Source organism: Drosophila navojoa, chromosome 4 (genome assembly GCF_054131105.1).
Source record: "Drosophila navojoa isolate 15081-1374.11 chromosome 4, UAZ_NAV_1.0, whole genome shotgun sequence".
Lineage (NCBI taxonomy): Eukaryota > Metazoa > Arthropoda > Insecta > Diptera > Drosophilidae > Drosophila > Drosophila navojoa.
In genome coordinates, this window is record NC_142892.1 from 11,892,776 (window position 1) to 11,910,313 (window position 17,538).

At 42.6% G+C, this 17,538-nt stretch overlaps 1 protein-coding gene across 3 annotated transcripts in view; it reads right to left on the reverse strand.

The window, feature by feature from the left end:
* The window catches only part of Fife (regulating synaptic membrane exocytosis protein fife), a 55,414-nt gene that overhangs the window by 7,175 nt on the left and 30,701 nt on the right, over window positions 1-17,538 (reverse strand). For 2 of the 3 annotated variants that reach the window (XM_018101991.3, XM_089258990.1), the window contains 9 exons: window positions 16,329-16,577; window positions 16,020-16,270; window positions 15,701-15,961; window positions 15,378-15,619; window positions 9,769-9,893; window positions 9,229-9,448; window positions 8,960-9,024; window positions 2,048-2,229; window positions 1,185-1,912 (listed from right to left, as the gene is read on the reverse strand). In XM_018101991.3, coding sequence (XP_017957480.1) covers window positions 1,185-1,912; window positions 2,048-2,229; window positions 8,960-9,024; window positions 9,229-9,448; window positions 9,769-9,893; window positions 15,378-15,619; window positions 15,701-15,961; window positions 16,020-16,270; window positions 16,329-16,577 — 2,323 coding nt within the window. The remainder of the gene's footprint in view (window positions 1-1,184; window positions 1,913-2,047; window positions 2,230-8,959; window positions 9,025-9,228; window positions 9,449-9,768; window positions 9,894-15,377; window positions 15,620-15,700; window positions 15,962-16,019; window positions 16,271-16,328; window positions 16,578-17,538) is intronic. The other variant, XM_030383921.2, reaches the window with a different exon arrangement.

Here is a 17,538-nt window from a genome sequence, read left to right on the forward strand (position 1 = left end):
CACTGGTTAATGGTGTGTGTGCGTCGTAAGTGTGTGTTAATTAAGTGGCATGCAGCTAGAGTATTCAACGGAGAAATTCCTGAAAGTCCTTTCCCAAATAAACCAGACTCAGGCACTAGTCAGGCAAGCAAAATATGTAGAAAAAACAAAAACACAAACAAAAACAACAAAAAATTGCAACTCAAAACTGAAACTCTGAACGAAAGTTCATTTTGCATTCTTACCAGTGGGTGAGTTGGTGGTTTTAGTGTGTTTAAATACTTTTGCTTTGCATTGCTGTTGTTGTTTGTATTGGTTTATAAATATATACATATATATCTATCGAGTATATACATACATATATACTTTGTTTGGCAATAACATAAACAATTATGCTGGCAAGCTCAATTTGCTGTGTGGTTTTTGCAATGTGTCTTGTATAATTTACATAAAGATTGTTGCACAAATTATGTTTGAGATTATTATTTGGTTTCTTGCTGTTGCTGTGGTTTTCTGGCCAAGTTCGTTAACTGAATTATTTGCCGTGCAAAAAGTGTGATCTTAAGTAGGAGCATATTAGTGTAGTTAGTTGGGAGCGTTTGAGTTTAAGCTTGACAACGGAGTTTTAGTGAGATAAATTCTTTAAAAACTTGCTTGCATTATTTATATAGTCATTGGAAGTTAGTGGGATTTATTATTTATTTGCTTAGTTAGTTAAATATTGTGTGATATGGTTTATCTTTTCGTGTTTGTCCAGCTAGTGTAGGGTGTGTCAAAGCTTTGATAATGCGACACCGATATTGTGGCTAATAGTGAGAAAGATATGGGAGAGCAAAGAAATTAGATAGACACTTGTGAATAGAGGCAAATGCAAAATAGAGAGAGAGAGAGAGTTATATATATATGTAAAGATATAGTTGTAGTAGTAGTACATATGTATAGTTGCGTGAGAGTGAGCCAGAAAGTAAGACCAGACACACAGCAAGGCAGTTTCATAGAGTGTGAAAGGAGGAGAAGGCACAGAGGGTGTTAGGGAGACAGCGGGGTATCATAACAGCTCTAGAGAGTTAGCTTAGTTTGTTTAGTTGGGCTAGGGGCACACTTGTTCTTTGTTTTCTTCTGAAATATGAAATCACAATAGCTGCTTTCCATACTCAGCTGAAAAGTAAAGAGTTACACTAGGCTACCAGGGAGCCGATACTCACGTCTTGAGCCCATGCGCTTGGGCTGTTCGGTGTTCAGGCTCATGGTGCGTCCCAGCTCGCCGCGTACAGCCTTTAAGGACTTCATGATCTCATCCGGATCGCGTCGTGCCACTGAGGAGCGACGCCGGCCCACAAGATAGGATGTGGGCGGCGTGGCCATGGCATCCTCTTCCAGCCGATTCTTTTCGGCATCCTGAAAGCTGGAACGACGCGAGCCCGGCAATGAGCGCGAGAAGTCCTTACCCAGCTGATACACCTCCACCTCCATCGTCTCCGATTGCGATGAGCCGCGTCGCGAGCCCGCTATCCAAGCATGATCTGGATGAAGCAAAGACGCACCATCCCCAATCGAATCCACATCATCCGACATCGAGCGCTGTGTATTGTAGTCCCGACGGATCAGACGTGACACATCGCCGCAATGTGCGCCAGCAATGGAGCCGCGTGGCGACACGCTGGGCGACTTGCTGATGCTGATGCCGCGCAGCCCCTTGGGATCCTCCAGACGGCACCAGATGGCCTGGTCATCGAGAAACGCCTGCTGCAACTCAATGTTGCACTCGCCCAGAAATATGGACTCTGTGTGCGGCACCAGATCCCACAGCTGTATATCTATGTAGCGATCCATCAAGCTGTCGGCCTTCACATGTGCGAAGGTTAGTGTTGCATTCCAAATGGGATTCTGAGTGGGTCGGCTGACCTCCGTTTGCTGCACGCTGCCATCGCCGCTGCAGCAGCGAGAGAAAATAGAAATAGAGTTTGGGTTAAAGTGAACGAATAATAGATATCAGAAGTTTGCAATATATCGTTTAAGTCTAGCTGTTGAGCTGTCCAGCTGTCCAGCTGTCCAACTCCACACTCACCACTTGGGCAGAATCCGAACTTTGGCGTACGCCTCCGGCAGATTGCCATGCCCATATGCCTCATCGCGCAGCGCCAGATCATCGGCAGCCATTAGGGACACGACCAGCTCGCTGCGCTCCGCATGATACCAAACCTGTATTTGCACCCGGCCGCTGACCATTTTCTCCCGGGCAATTTGCTCCTGCGGTTGAGAGAAGGATTAGTACTGAAAGCCGTTCACGACAGGGCTAACAACTCGAAGCATGTGTTGTGGCTGCGCTGTACAAGTTTCGTTTTAGCTTAATAGCTAGTTAGTTAGTTAGCTGATTAAATTAGCCTAATGCCTACATATGTAACGCATTGAATCTTTTATCTTTAGTTTATAGTTCGAATCGCATATTTACAGTTGCTTGATTGTGTGGCTGTGACTGTTCTTTGTTGTTGGTTGTGGTTGTTGTTGTGGTGGTGTTGGTGTTGGTGGTTCGTGTGTACGTAACTGAACAACAAATGAAAGCAATATAAACACAAATAAGTCTAATTAAACCAGTGAAAATAAGGCGAGACACAGAGAGTTATATATGTTAATATATATATATAATAAAAACAGAGCAAGATGAAGAGAAACAGAAAGAGATAGTGTATAACAAAATGCAAGGCATGCGAATAAACATGGCAAACGAAAATGCATTGCAGAGCCACAGGCAGTGCACATACATATATACATATACACGGATGCATATGCGCATGCATAGTTACATGTAAATGATGCTTAAATAAGCGCACATTATGGCACACACATGAGCACACATACACGCAGATCTATTTGTATTTACATTGACCACACGAAGTACCGCAAATGCAATCTGCTGCGGGCACTGTCTAGTGTTGTATTTTTTTGCCCTATCCTGTTAAGCTCTCTGAAACGGAAGTCATTGCTGCGCAGTTGCGCATAAGAGTTATTGTTGCCATTGCTGTTGTTGTTGCTGTTGTTGTTGGTATAGTGTTGTGTTTATTATACTTTTGCTTGTGTTGAAAATAGCGCAGCCTCATAAAATATTCATAGCGTGTACATGCGCACAGTCGCAGCAAAAGCAACAACAACAGCAGCAACAACGATGGCAGCTGAAACGAATGTCGAACTGCCTGGCGTACAGAGCTCTGCAATTGCAACGGAAGCCGCCATATTGCAATAACGTGTGTCAAAACGGAAATAGACCACACACACACACTCACGTATATGCATAACTGTTGCTCGGTATGCGTGCGTGTGTGTGTGGCAACTCTTTATGGCAGCGCCAAAAAGTTTATTACATTACGAGACACATTTCTCATCTGTTGGCGCGAACGAAATCGAATTCAGAAGGGGCGTTTATAAGGCGGCAGCGCGCACTTATCTACAGGTAAGCAGCACACCCACACACATGCACAGGGCCCGGATTATTGAAGTTGATCAAAATGGCAGGCTGGTTGGCAGCGATAAGTGCCTAAACACTTGAAAAACTTTGAGGCAGACGACTGACAGTGGATTGAAAGGGACAGTGGAGGTGGGGCTGGTTGCCTTTCAAAGGCAAGACCGATAATAATGACGACGCTGCTGCCTGAATTGTTGTTAAAAGTTTTCTAATTTTCGACATTTCAAACATTTTATGCCTGCCAGCTGTCAATTAAAGGCGACAGCACCTGTTGCTGACAGCGCCAGGGCCTAAAACAAGGTCTCCGGACAGCCCCCCGGCCAGCTACGGCACCAAGCACGGTGTGGCAAAAGTCAACTGTTGCCTGGTCGTTGGGCGTAATGAAAAACTCGCACGCCAACTTGACACCTGCCCCGGACGTAGAGACTGGCACAGAGACACATGCAGAGGCAAACAGACAGACAGAGAGAGAGAGAGAGAGAGAGAGAGAGAGAGAGAGGAAAAGAGACATAGACAGTGTCTCAAAGTTGTAGCGCCTAAACCGCAGCTAGGCGAAGGCCTGTGGTTGCTTTCGTCAACCTTGCTCCTTCCACTCTCTCTCCTGCTCAAGGTGGGTCCAACTGCTGCTTGTGCGTGTCGCAAAGTAACTAAAATTGATAGTAATTTCTGGGTGTACGCTGCGTATGAATAATATATGCAGTGCAGACAAGCAAAACGTAACACATTCAACAGACACACGATTAAATATGTGAATTTAGGGAAACAAATGCGATTTTATGTGAGTTAGCAGCGTGCACTGAAATATACATGTATATAAATAAAAGTCACATCAATATTTAATTAGCTACACACAACATACGCTTAGAAGGAGAGAGAGATAGAGAGAGTCGCTCCCCTTGACGTTTACACTCACATACATACACATATGCATATATATTTATAAGTACATGTATATGTCCTTGTTTATGTATATATCTAAGCCGGTACATGTAATATTAACACTCGATTCATTATGTTTGTTTAAGGGTCCCCTATATGCATATGTCAATGAAATCGTTACATTCAATAAATGAATCAATCAATCATAAAGTCAGGCGAGAAACAGCATCAGCTCATCAATCAATCAATCAAATTGATGACACTAATTTTATCTCCTGCTTCGGCTTCGGCTTCGGCTTCTGCTCTGTTTCTGCTTCTGCTTCTGTTGTTATAAAACATGTGTTTTGTATTTGATTTCTCTGTTTTTCTTTGTTCTCTTTAAATGTTATTTTTGTCATCGGTAATTTTTTTTGGATATAAGTACTGCAAGTATTTTGTTTGTGGCAAAACTCAGGTGATTTAATTTTAGTTTTTAGCTTTTAGTTGCTGCATTTTGCTGCAGTTTCGATTTAGTTACGATTAGTTTATATCGATTGCCATAACTCGTGCCAGCTGGGGTTACAATTGTTGTACAGGTGGAAATGAAAATGTTTAGCTCATATACAATTTGGTAGTAGGATTTCGTTTATCAAATAAATATATATATGCAAATATATATACGTATTCATTTATATAGTTTTATAGTTAAATGCATTTGTATTAGTTGCAAGTTGTTTAAAGAAATGCTAGTCGGTTTAAGATTAAAGATCCACTAGATGCTAGTCAAACAAATTGTTGGTAGGCTTTGCGGTACATCTTATGCAAAATAAGCAAAATGCAATTAAGTAAAAGAAATACTCGGAAAGAAGGTAAAGGAAATTAAACAAATTTTACAAAATCACTAAAGAAAATCAAGGTTGATCAAGTTCAAATTGTTTTGTGTGTGGTTTGTTGTTCTTTGTGAATCTTCTGCCAAGCGACCCTCTGTGGTATAAGCAGCTAACACTAATACAGATCTCAGGCTGTCCTCTTCCAACTAGTGAGTATATTACAATAAATGTTCCTTGTATTTAAATACATAGATATATTTTTATATAAATTACGATTCCTTACATACAACCAAAGAAATCAAATCATATAAATCAATAAATCATAGTAAAATGCATTAGTTTAGTTGTATTTACTGCAAGGTGTGTGGATAGTATATTACAAGGTTTCGCTTTGTTTGGACGTTATGCAACACTATGTACGAGTACAAGTTGAAGAGCAAGAGAGACGGAAAGACAAAGACAGAGTGAGAGATGAGGGGTCATTAAAGAGTCAAGAATTATGCATAAACCGAAAGAAAAGGAAACGTCGGGCAGGGATAGGTAAACATTTGCTAAGCGAAACGCAAACAAAAGCTCATAAATTGACAGAGAAATGGAAATTGTTTACAAGGACACAGCGCAGAGAAAAATACAGGGCGTATACGTAACAATAACAAAGAAAATTTTTATATATGAACTAAAACAGACGAAACGAAACGAAACTTCAAAAGCAAAATCATAAAGAAAAGCGCACGTTTCATTATTATTATTGTTATTTTGTTTGTTTGCTTTTTTTTGGGTGGGCATTACAATATGTAAGTACAACTTATAGAACCTAGCTATATTACACTGGATATATTAATATTTCAAAAGGATTTTTCTAGCGGTTTATTGAACGTGCTAGATCTGTACAGGGTATATTTATATATACATATATATATATATATATGTATATATATATATATATGTATATAATGGGTATGTTGGTATATATATATTGTTGTATGGGATGCTTCATTTACATATTAGGTATTGATAGAGTTGCTTTGTTCATTTACCATTTGGTGGACATCGTAATGGTGGGGTGCATCGCTGCTGACTTGCGGCTGACAGGAAGCTGACAAACTGCTGCATACAAAAGTAATAAATCGACTTTCCCGGCAAATAGTTTTCGGTTTTTTGGACTTGCAGTTAATATAGAGAGACTTTATTTTTCACGTTTCTTTTAGTTTTCAAATATTTAGCACATTGGTACGTGTTAAATGTTCAAAATAACTGGGTGTATATAGATATCGTATAGAATTGTAAAGTTATGTATACATGGGTATATATATATATATATTCATGTATATATATATGTATGTATAATATAGTTTTTCGTGGGTGTAAAGATAAGCGACTGACTTTCTTAAAATGTGATTCGATTTCCTGCCAGCGGCTGTTGTTGTGTGACTCCGTCCGGACGTCGTCTATGTTTCACCCTTTTTGCTTTTTAAATATTTAACATATACATACATAAAAAAATGTCAATGCAACAACTTGCGCCACAAATACAATTACAGTCATCAGTTTTCATAATTCTCATATAATAATTCCATAGAGTTTCATTTTGTTGGATTGTACTTAAGTCAATAGCTGGGGGGAAGTAGTACATAATAATGTTACATATTGTATATAAGTACATATGTACATATGCTTGCGTGTAGTTCAACGAGTTGTATAAGGACTATAAATACATAGGTACAGTTATATATATATATATATATTTAGCTTATTCAAGTATAAGTGTGAGAGTGTGGGTGTGAGTGTGAGTGTGTAGGCTATACACAGTGTAGTTTACAATCAAATCAAAGATCAATTTTATCACCCATCTGACAGGAGTTACATAGCTAAGCAGCAGCTTTAGTTAACGGTATTTAAGTAAGTTTCCATCATGAAATGATTTATGTATCATTTAGCACTTTGTTATTGTGTGTTCATCATATAAGTATAAGTAGGTGGGCTTCACGATCGAATGAGAATATATATATAGTTATATATATTAATATATATATATGTATAATCGTGCTTTCTCCAAAATATTATTCATGTTAAACATTTACAAACACAGCACTAACAATGACATACACAAATACAAATGCGTATAGGTGTCGATATAGGCGTATGTACTATATGCATATATATATATACATAGTTATGTATATATATACTAATATACATACAAGTTATGATTGGGTCCAAATAAGGTGTACATCTCTCGTATATATATATATTCATATAATGCACCACATAAGGAGGTTGGGTTAATTTTGTTTTCGCTTTTGGTTAAAAAACATTTAAACATTTCAACAACAAGCTACTTATTAATTGTTTTTGTTTTTTGTTTCTTTTCGCACATTTTCTTTTTGCTACTTATATAAAGTTAATAACATTTAAAACACACTCATATATATTTATGTATATATATAAATACTATATAGTTAAACTCTGCTACAATTTTCACTAGTAACATTTATAAAGTTTTTGTTTGTTTTGTTTTGGCATTTGTATTTGTTTTTATTTGTCTATATAAATAGTTCTATAATAAGTTACCGCACGGCTGCAGCCACTCATTTAGCCTGGCCCAAACTCAGCTCAGCTGTTTCATAATCCTCAGTAGTGAATATATATATTCTTGTATTTATTGTATCGATTTGCAGAGCCTAGTTTAATGCTACTACACAAGCTGCGTATATAGGAAAATGTTTTCAATTTCAATTTTTTGTTATTAAAAATTCGTTACCGTCTCCTACACGGGGGTCAGCAGACAAGTACGATGACACGACTAACAATTATGTAAAACTTTTATGTTCAGCTTATAAATCTATTGTTGGTGCTTTGTTCTTACTGTGTTTTAATCGGGCAATTCGATTGCCCAAGAGAAATTTCAACTAACACAAAAACACACACAATTGTCGAGTAACGGATATTAGGTGCTATATAGCTAGCGCATATCGAAACTTGTTGTATTAGTATTAGTTTTGAGCATTCATAGCTAAGCTAATTCATTTAGTTAGTTTATAGTAACCTTAAGCGTAGTCACTGCTATTTCTAGTTAAGTTCTTGACATACATACGTAGTTGTATTTGGGTTTGTTTTGTTTTTGTATCTCTGGTTTTTTCTGATCATATTTTTGTTTTGTTTAGTTCACTAACAATAATTTCTACCAACACCGAAAAATAAATATGATATAATTGTTGTGATTATATGACAAAATAGCAAAGAATACATTTAGCCATGGCCATTTGTTTATGGTTAGTTAGTGGTAGTAGTAATATTAAGAGTTCAAATAAATGTTATTCAACGTATATCGAAACGTAAAACACATAGAAATCAAATTAGAACATATAATATAATATATATATATATATAGATTGTTACTCAATATCCAGCTACTACAAATACAAATCTTGTATTTATAAAACACAATAAAGATAATATCGAAAATTATAAGAGAGCCATTATGGTAAAGTGGACTGAAATAAAGGTGAAAGTTTTATTTATTTATTTTTTAGCACTGAAGCTGCACTGAAATATGCCAAATAATTTTATAGAATTAATTGTGAGCACTTGAAGGAAAAGCTGAAAAATTCGTGTGGAAAACTGCGTATGCTTAAGCTGCATTTTTTTGTTTTTTTTTTTTTTTTTGGTTTGGTTTTTTTTTATAGCTAATTATTGCATTATAGCCCATTGTGTATTATAATTTAAGTATATAAATATTCATTTTTTGTTGTTGTTTCTTTTTCGTGTTTTGTTGTTTATCTCAAATCGTAAATCGCAAATTGAAATAAATATTACGAAATTGTTTTTATACCGGAGTTTTTGGTAATTTCCGTCTAGTTGGCGATGCTGGTGATTTGTCTGTGTTGGTTTCGGGGTCTGTTTTTATTCATTGAACAATCGATTTTAGTTTTTCAGTTTGTTGGAAAAGAAGTAACAAGAAACGAGAACAACAAATGAAAATTATGTAATTATGTTTTGCTTTCAGGGTACATCAATAATAATTATATAATATAATATATACAAATCTGATTACAACAGTGTTGGGACTAGCTACAAGAACTGCATTGGCCTGTCACTTACCCGCTATAAGTCCCAGTCCAATGGGGCCATCGCCGGAGCGCCGCGGTCCGCTCTGGCCGCCACTATTGCCGGGTGGCAGATTCTCGTCGAACAAGTCGCACATGCGAAAATCTGTTGCATGCTCCACCAGCAGCTCCACAATGTCCCCGGTGCGATCCATGATGGAGCAGACCTCCTCAAAGCTGCGATCAATTAGCGACATTCCATTCCACTCGAGTATCTGTTGCATGCCAAAAGAGAAACATAAATCATCCTTTCAGCTATCGTTTGTCAGCATGAGCTTGCCCCAAGTGCAACTGCTGACAGTTGGCAGTTGGGAAATTTATGAATTTCTATCACACTGTTGCCCTTTCGGTCGAAGGCCTCTTGTCAAATTTGCTTATCGGTCGCTTAACATCGTGACAGCTGTCTATCTACTCAAATTTTCCCAAATGTTCTGGGCATTTGCTCAAAAAATTTGACATCATCTTCTGCCTTGTCCTCGTGATTCATTAATTATGTGAAGTTCTGTTGGAATGCGATTTTCGGGAGCCAACTCACCTTGTCGCCCTGCTGTAGGCCATTCTTCTCGGCGGGCCCGCCCGGCACCGTCCAGACAATGTAGGCAAAGAGCCGCCCATCAGCTCCGGTCTTGCCACCGACCACGCGCATCCCAAAGCCTCGAGCTGCGAAGAGAGACAGCAACAAAATTTAATAAGAAAATATGCTGACTGATTATGGGTGGCAAGAACAAAGGCAGCAAAAATAAAGACGAAAATCAATATTAAATCTAAGACTCCGCTCAGACATAGCACGTAGCAACAAATTTGGGGCATGTGGTAAGCAATTTGTGTTGATTTCGTTTGCAGTTTGCACTGCTTGTCCAACACCCATGAGTACATTGCGTATACGCCTCGTCTGTTTGCGTGTTTGTCTGACACCCATGAGCACATTGCGTATATGCCATAGACAAAAGCACTCGAATCGGCAAACAGTTCGACTATTTACTTTTCTAGCTGACTGTCTGTCTGTCTGTCTGTCTGTCTGACTGTCTGTGAGTCTGTGCGTCTGTGTGTCTGCCCGCCTCTGCAGAAGTTTTGTGCTTAGTCGACTTATATTTGAAAGAGATGCTTAGTCCCAATACTATGCTCGATCCAGAGCCTGATGCATAGCTAGCTGAGTTCGACTGCGTTTTATGTTTGTCTGACAAGTTGCAAACCAAAATTGTTTTTAGTTTTGCTTTGTGTGCCCTACACAGGCGAAACAGCTCGTCGGGTACAGCAGCTAGCACTGGCATCGCCACCTGTACGAATTTAGCTTGAAAATAATCATTTTCTAGTCAGCAGCTGCACTCTTCAGATTTCACAGCACGAATCCAAACGATTTAATTAATTTAATTGCAATTCCAGTTTGCTGCTGGCCGGGCACGCAGCAAGTGTGCAGCTCAGTTTCAAGTACTTATCATTGGGCGCAGAAAACTAATTTCAACAATTTGTGCACGAAAACTTACGAAAGCGGATTTCCGCCACCCAAGCCCCGCAGCGCTGCCCTCTAACCAAGCAGCGCACAGCCCGTGGCCAGACAGTTGAACGCTTGCTGCAGACAATTGCCAAGAAAGTTAACTAGCGACTTGCTGAGAGCCAAAGAAATCTGAACGAGGCGGAAGGCGGTTTGTGGGGCAGCGGAGACATTGACAATGAATTTTTGTTCGTCCAAGGTTTTTAGTGACATTTTTGCCTTGCACTTGTGTGTGTGTGTGTGTGTGTCTGTCTGTGGATTTCCAGCAGAATTATTCAGAGCAGGTGGCTCGCTTTTGGAAGAAAAGTTTTCGTACAGGAAATGCCAACAAAGTGCCGTCGCGCACCCTTAGAAGTATGCAATAAAATGTTGCGCATACGCCTCGTTGCTGCTCCGAATGCTGCTGCTGCCTCTCTCGTTGCTGCTGCTGCTGCTGCTGCTGCTGTTGATTTGGAGCACATTGATACCCAATTAGGATAACGCGACATTTTCTCTTTGAGTGTTTTAATCAAAAGTTTTCTTTGCCTCACTTTCATTCTTTTCGCATTCCACATTCCACATTCCTTACTCTTCGTTCTCATCTCTTCGTTAGGTCACTAAACACGGTCATAAAAGCGAAATAAATAAAGCTCAAATCCTTTGCTGTCAGCGCTGCTCTGTCCCACTGACAGCACAAAAGCGAACACCGAAAAGGATGTCAAATTGCGCAGATTATTCATGAGCTGACCGGGCTGATATAAATGTACTCCATGACCGAGCAGTTTTAAGAGACGCGATTTGTTGCTGCCATTTCGAAGTCATTTCAACTGATTTATGGGCGAGCGTGAGGCATAATTGCTAGAAGGGTATCTATTAGTCGTGCATACTCGGCCATTGTGACAGCTGTAAGCTATCCCTGGGCCGCACTTAACATGCACGAAATGTGCGTGCTGAGTGAATTCTCGATCTATTTTGCACAGCCTGGCATCAGTCGTGGCCATAAACGGCGTGGCATTAAAATCATGAGGCGACCCCGGAATGGCCAAGGAGCTGAGCTGAGCTGAACTGGGCTGAGGATGGGTTGCAGGAGCTTTACTCGCTGACGCGCTGCTTGCTTCGGCTATTTTGATATCCTTTGTCTCGTTGTTTGTCTCGCTGCTGCTGCTGCTCCTGCTCCTGCTCCTGCTCCTGCTCCTGCTCCTGCTTGTGCTTCGTGTATATGTGTCATTCATCTACGTTTTATGATACAATTTGTTGATCTTTTATTTTTATTTTCCTTTTTGTTTTCGTATTTTTATGTGGGTAGCATTAGGATTTTAATAAGCCAAACACTGAGCATTGCTGCTGGTAGCTATGGGCTTGTTTATGCCCGGCATTCAGCAACTTTTTATTGTTGGGTCGCCCGCACAGCCCCCGCAACTCCGCCGCCGTCTCCTTGTGCCTCTTACCCGTCGAGGTCACAAACTAATTTCGTATACGCTTAAAAAGTGATCTATGTGCGGTGGCAGTCGTCCTTGTTGCTGCTGCTTTCAACTCAACCTGTTTGAAATTTGTTGCTGGAAACTTTGAAGCGTGTGTTCTGGCAATTGCTTGCCTGGCCGTCCTGAGTCCTGCATTTAATGTCATTAGCTGTGCAAACTTTTAGTTGCCTGGGCAAAGGACTTAATCGATGTACACTCACACACACACACACACAATCGCACGCACACACCCATAGGTGCAGCTGTGGCCCGGGCATGACTAAGCGTTTTAGTGGCTCCTATCAGCAGCCATAAAAATTGATTCTTAATTAAACTAGCACAAGCGCTGAGATGGTGCTGCTAGACAAACGTTGGCCCGGTTAATAACTTGAAGACAAAACTAATAAACAAGTGCGGCGCACGTGTGCAGCCAAGTGCCGCTTTGGAGCACCTGGAACCGTTGAAACACCTGAAACAGCTACACGACAGCCAATTGCTCGTTTATGTCAACAGCTGAACGAGCTGAACGATGGCGGCCACGGGGGTCGCTCTTAAGTAAGCCATGGCTGGAAAAGCCCAGTGCTTAAGAGCACTAAAACTATGAATGACAGCCTCAACTGCAAGCCAGGCCGAGACGAGTCCCCACTCTGGCTACCTGTTGCCCCCCAAAAAACACACAGACCGAAACGAGGCAATCGCACGCAAAGCTTCAAGCCGACTCACTACATTTTCTGTCTGTGTGTGTGTGTGTGTGTGTGTGTGTGGGTGTTTAGGTTTTACGTGATTCGCTGTAATAAATACGTAGCTCATGAGGCTGCATAAAATTTCATTAGCCGTGTTAAGACGCCATTCTAACGCCCACTGGCGTCACATATTGCTCATGTATGTGTATGCTTGTGTATCTCTGTGTGTGTGTGCGTGGCAGTAAAATACTTTAACGAGCTGCATAATTGAAATCGCATTTGGCCATTTACAATTACATTACATTACATTCGCCATCGATTGCGTTTGTAGCACTTGATGTGATGTGATGCGATGTGCTCTTCAGATTAATTAGTCGCCCATCCATTAGCAGCTAATTGCGCAACAGCGCACTCAAATGTGCAGAGCTACTTTAAAGCGGATATGACACTCGTCTATCGCAGCACAGTCAATATATATATATATACATGTATATGTATATCTCTCTCAAGGCAAATTGCAGCACAAGGCGGCAGCACCTGCCACAGGCATCTGAAACAGCCAAAGGCATCGAGTGTGCTGTGCGTGTGCTTGCGGTTAAGCCAAGTATCTAAAGGATATGGTATATAAATATATATATATAGCCTGTACACAAGTATGTGTGTGTGTGTGTATGTAAGCATGACAGCCACAACAAATGCCAGCAGTGGCGCGACAGCGCCTGGCAAGAAAATGGTTTAGCACATTAAAATTCCACTTGCTTCGTTGCATATCAAATATGCCGGGTAAGCAGCCAGGCAGCCAGGCAGCCAACCAGCCGAGCAGCCAGGAGAGCATGCCTAACTCTTGATATGAGCATGCACACACCTACACACACGCAGCTACACACGCACCCACACATTTTTATCATTGCAGGCTGCGCTGATGCGTTTTTGTTGAATATTGACATTTTTTTACGATATGTAAATTGAAATTTTACCTTATAGACATTCTATCTCTCTCTCTATATATAAAAATAAGCCAGGTGCTCGTAGCCTGACAGCTGGCTGACAGGCAGCGGCTAGTTATTTGATTGAAATTATGTGCGCTCGTGAGCATAAGCCTGACTGTCAAACACTTTAAGCCAATTAGGTTTACTTTTCATTTGACTAATTCAGCGTGCTCCACTCGCAGGCAACCAGCGTGCCTGAAGGTGAAAGGCAATCACTTGGCTAGTTAAATAAATGCGCCAAGCTAGCTTCTGTATTGATATACACTATATATATATTTATTTTTACAATTTTATATATATGCTGTTGAGTTGAGTTTCAATTATGTGCGACTAACTGACAAATCGATTTTCAATTTGCCTTCGCATAAACTTTCTACTCAAACTTCTCGGCTTCTGTTGCGTGTATTTTTTGTATTATTAATATTTCTGCCTGCTTCTCGGCAAGTTTTTATATTTTTAATGGAATTGCTGCAACTTTTCATGCTGTCATCACATTTTTTGCCAGCCATTAGCTCATTTTAAAGGCGTCAGCCAAGAGCCCAAGTTTACTTTGGCAGAGTTTAAGTTGAGCCAACTTGCGCAACTGCTAATCAGGCAAACGTTTTAGATAAAACTCGCTGCAGTGTCAAAGTTGTCCACTGCTCATTAAGCTTTTAATAGTTTTTATTTTATAGCCGTTCACCGTTGAATGCAATATCTTTGAGTTCTAATGCGCGAGCACGTTTTTTGCTATTGATTTTTTACTCAGCTGATAATTAAAAATTCATTTGCACGGTCATTTCATGCGCATCGTTTGTCGCTGCCGTCCGCTCCGAGGAATGCAGCAAAAAAATGTGCATATAATTAAAATACAGTGGAGCAAGAGGCAGAGGCAGAGGCTTACATGCGGCACAAATGATGCCATTGGCAATGTGGGCTGACTCTCGTTATACTATACGCTAGTGGGTCGGTGAGCGGGTGTCTATAAATATGTATACTATCGGATGCTCTGCAGCTCTGGCTGAGCCAGAGCCATCTTATGGCCGGGTCGATTATGGCAGCAGCAGTGTCTGTAGTCCTGCATGTCGATAAAGTATGCTCTCGGTTTGCTTAATCTGCTACCCGTTGGCTTCCGCTTTGGGTTTCATTAGGGTCCACAGCAGACTCCAGACTCACACACTCATTATTCTTCAGGCCAGCTCGCATCGCCCGAGCGCTTTGTTTGGGGATTAAGAGAGAGCCGAGAGCGGACAGGAAATGTTGGCGGTACGGTCGAGACCCTTTGGTTGGTCCCCGGTCAGATGGTTGGCTGGTCCGTTGGTCGGTTGGCTGCATTGTCGAATTAGCATAACCAAACGTTGTAATGAGTCTTATTTACTTGGCCATTTCCGGTGTGGCTTGGACCCAGCGCTCTCTTGTCAAATCGAAAATTTGTTAAGCACACACAGAAGCTCTGTCCACGCCTACACCCACACACACACACACCCACACACACATAGACGGTCACACATTGAGCTGATTGTACGTTGTGTGCCATGGACTGTTCACAAAGCTTTACTTACTGCGATGTGCTTTGTCCGTGGGGTCTCGGCGCAGGACAATGCGACGCTTGGATGCGCATATTGGACCGGAATCAACATCGTGTATGACAATGCGTATGGCCTCGCCATCCATGGACGTTTGCCTCCGTGGCGCCTCCAAATCCTCCAAATTGGGTCCCGTAAAAGAGGCCATCGGTGGCGGTATTGCCGCCTGCAAGCCCGCCGGCAATGCGCCGCGATTCTGCAGGGCCGCTATATCCGGTCTGCAACGGAACAAGGGAGCAGCGGAACAACGGAATCATGCTTTTAGTACCAGCTGAGCCGTGGGGCTGATGTCAACTTACAGCTGTGAGCCGCGTCGTCGCATGCGTCGATCTTCGTCCACCGTCAGCACGGGGCTGCCCTTGTCCGGCGAGCTGGGCGAGTCATCGTTCTGCAGGTCCTCGGAGGCGTGCGGCATTCGGAACGAGGGGCGCCGCGAGCCGGGCAGCTGCACGGGCGGCATTATGCCACCGCCGCCGTCACACGGCGAGCGCTGCAGTTGCGTGGCACCTGCCGCCGCGCCCTGCATCACACCTGGCGCAAACACATCGTAGGCCGATTTCCTGTGGGCAATCGGGAGTTAGTCGTGGAACTTTTCTTTTTGGAATACCTTGACTCTACCTGCGCGGCATGGCTGGCAGGCCCAGGCCAGCGGCGTCGGCGCCCATGCCCAATGCGGGCCCACCCCCGCCCATGCTGCCGCCCACACCGCCTGCCTTCATGTCGTCGTCATAGCTGTGCTGCCGCGAGACCCGAGAGCCGCGCCGCGACTGCATCCGCGAGAGCGGCGCACCGAATGCGGGCTCCAGTTCGCCGCCGCGCGGCGGGCTGTTCGAGCGACTGGGCGCCATGCTGCGACCGCCTTTCAGCTGCTGGAAGTACATGAATTATTGTGAGACAAAGGGCTTAACTGTGCTGGGATTAACTTACGCGCTCCAGCTCCTTCAGCGATGCAGGTGAGACGTCTGAATGGCGTCGCAGCTCTGGACTGCGCGGCGGTGCCAGGGCAGCTCCATTGCTGGGCGCCAGCGTCTGTGTGCTGCTGCCCAGCTTGGCGTCCGAGTGCCGGCGCTGCAGTGCCTCCAGCACGGGCACGTCCAGTGTGGAGTCCGTCGAGTCCTGCGGTATACAGACGCGCGAGGCCATCTTGCGCCGGCAGACGCTGCAGCGCCACATGTTCTGCAATTACGTGAGAGAAAATCAATGCAAGGATGGATGAAAGGATGGAAGGAAGGAAGCGGGCGACACGCGTGCACCTAATTAAATTTCATGGTTAAGCGCTGAATTCTATTTGCCGCTGCTCGAAACAGCGGGATAATATTTATTAGTTTGCTAAAGTTGAAGAAAAACCACATAATGTTGCTCTACGATGGCTGCTGTGGCTGCTGCTGCTGTTGCTGCTGTTGCTGCTGCTGTTATTGCTGTTGTTTCAGAGCCTGGTTGAAAATAAATATTAATTACTTTCTGAACAAAAGTTGCAACGGTTTCTACCTAGCGAAAAAAGAAACCATCTATTTCTGTGTACGTGCTCGTAGGCGGGCGGGCAGTGGGAGAGGGGGGTAGTGAGAAGCAGTTGGCATGTCCTCAATTACGAGCGGGCGCACATCAGTGCCCACCACGCCCACCTCGTCCGCCACACACTGCGCTCGCTAAGCCCGAACAATGGCCGCTACATTTCCACCTGGTCGTTGATTCATTTTACCCGGCGGAAAGGTCGTATGTGTGAATGCAGCACCGGAAGTTGGCGCCATTTTAATTAAGTTGCAGCAGAGCGTATTCTCTCTCTGTGTGTGTGTGTGCATCAAGTGCGTCTATAATCATGGATGGTGCTGTATTGTCCCCCGGCTGCACCCAGCTCCAGCCACAGAATCACATCCAATGCAAAAGCTGCGCTTTCGCTTTTATTGCTTTTGTTTCCCCCAGCTGGGTGCGTTATAATTACAGCTGCTGCGGCAACTGTTCGTGATCCCAGTGAGAAATCAACTGCGACTGTTGTTCTAAGGCTTGCACAAGCACACTTACACACTTACACAGAAGCAAAGCACTTCAATTGCAGTTTGTTAAGCACTAATTTTATATGCATAAACAGGAAATCGATTGCAGTGGCTGCATGTGCTCAAGAGCCACAGAGAACGGAACA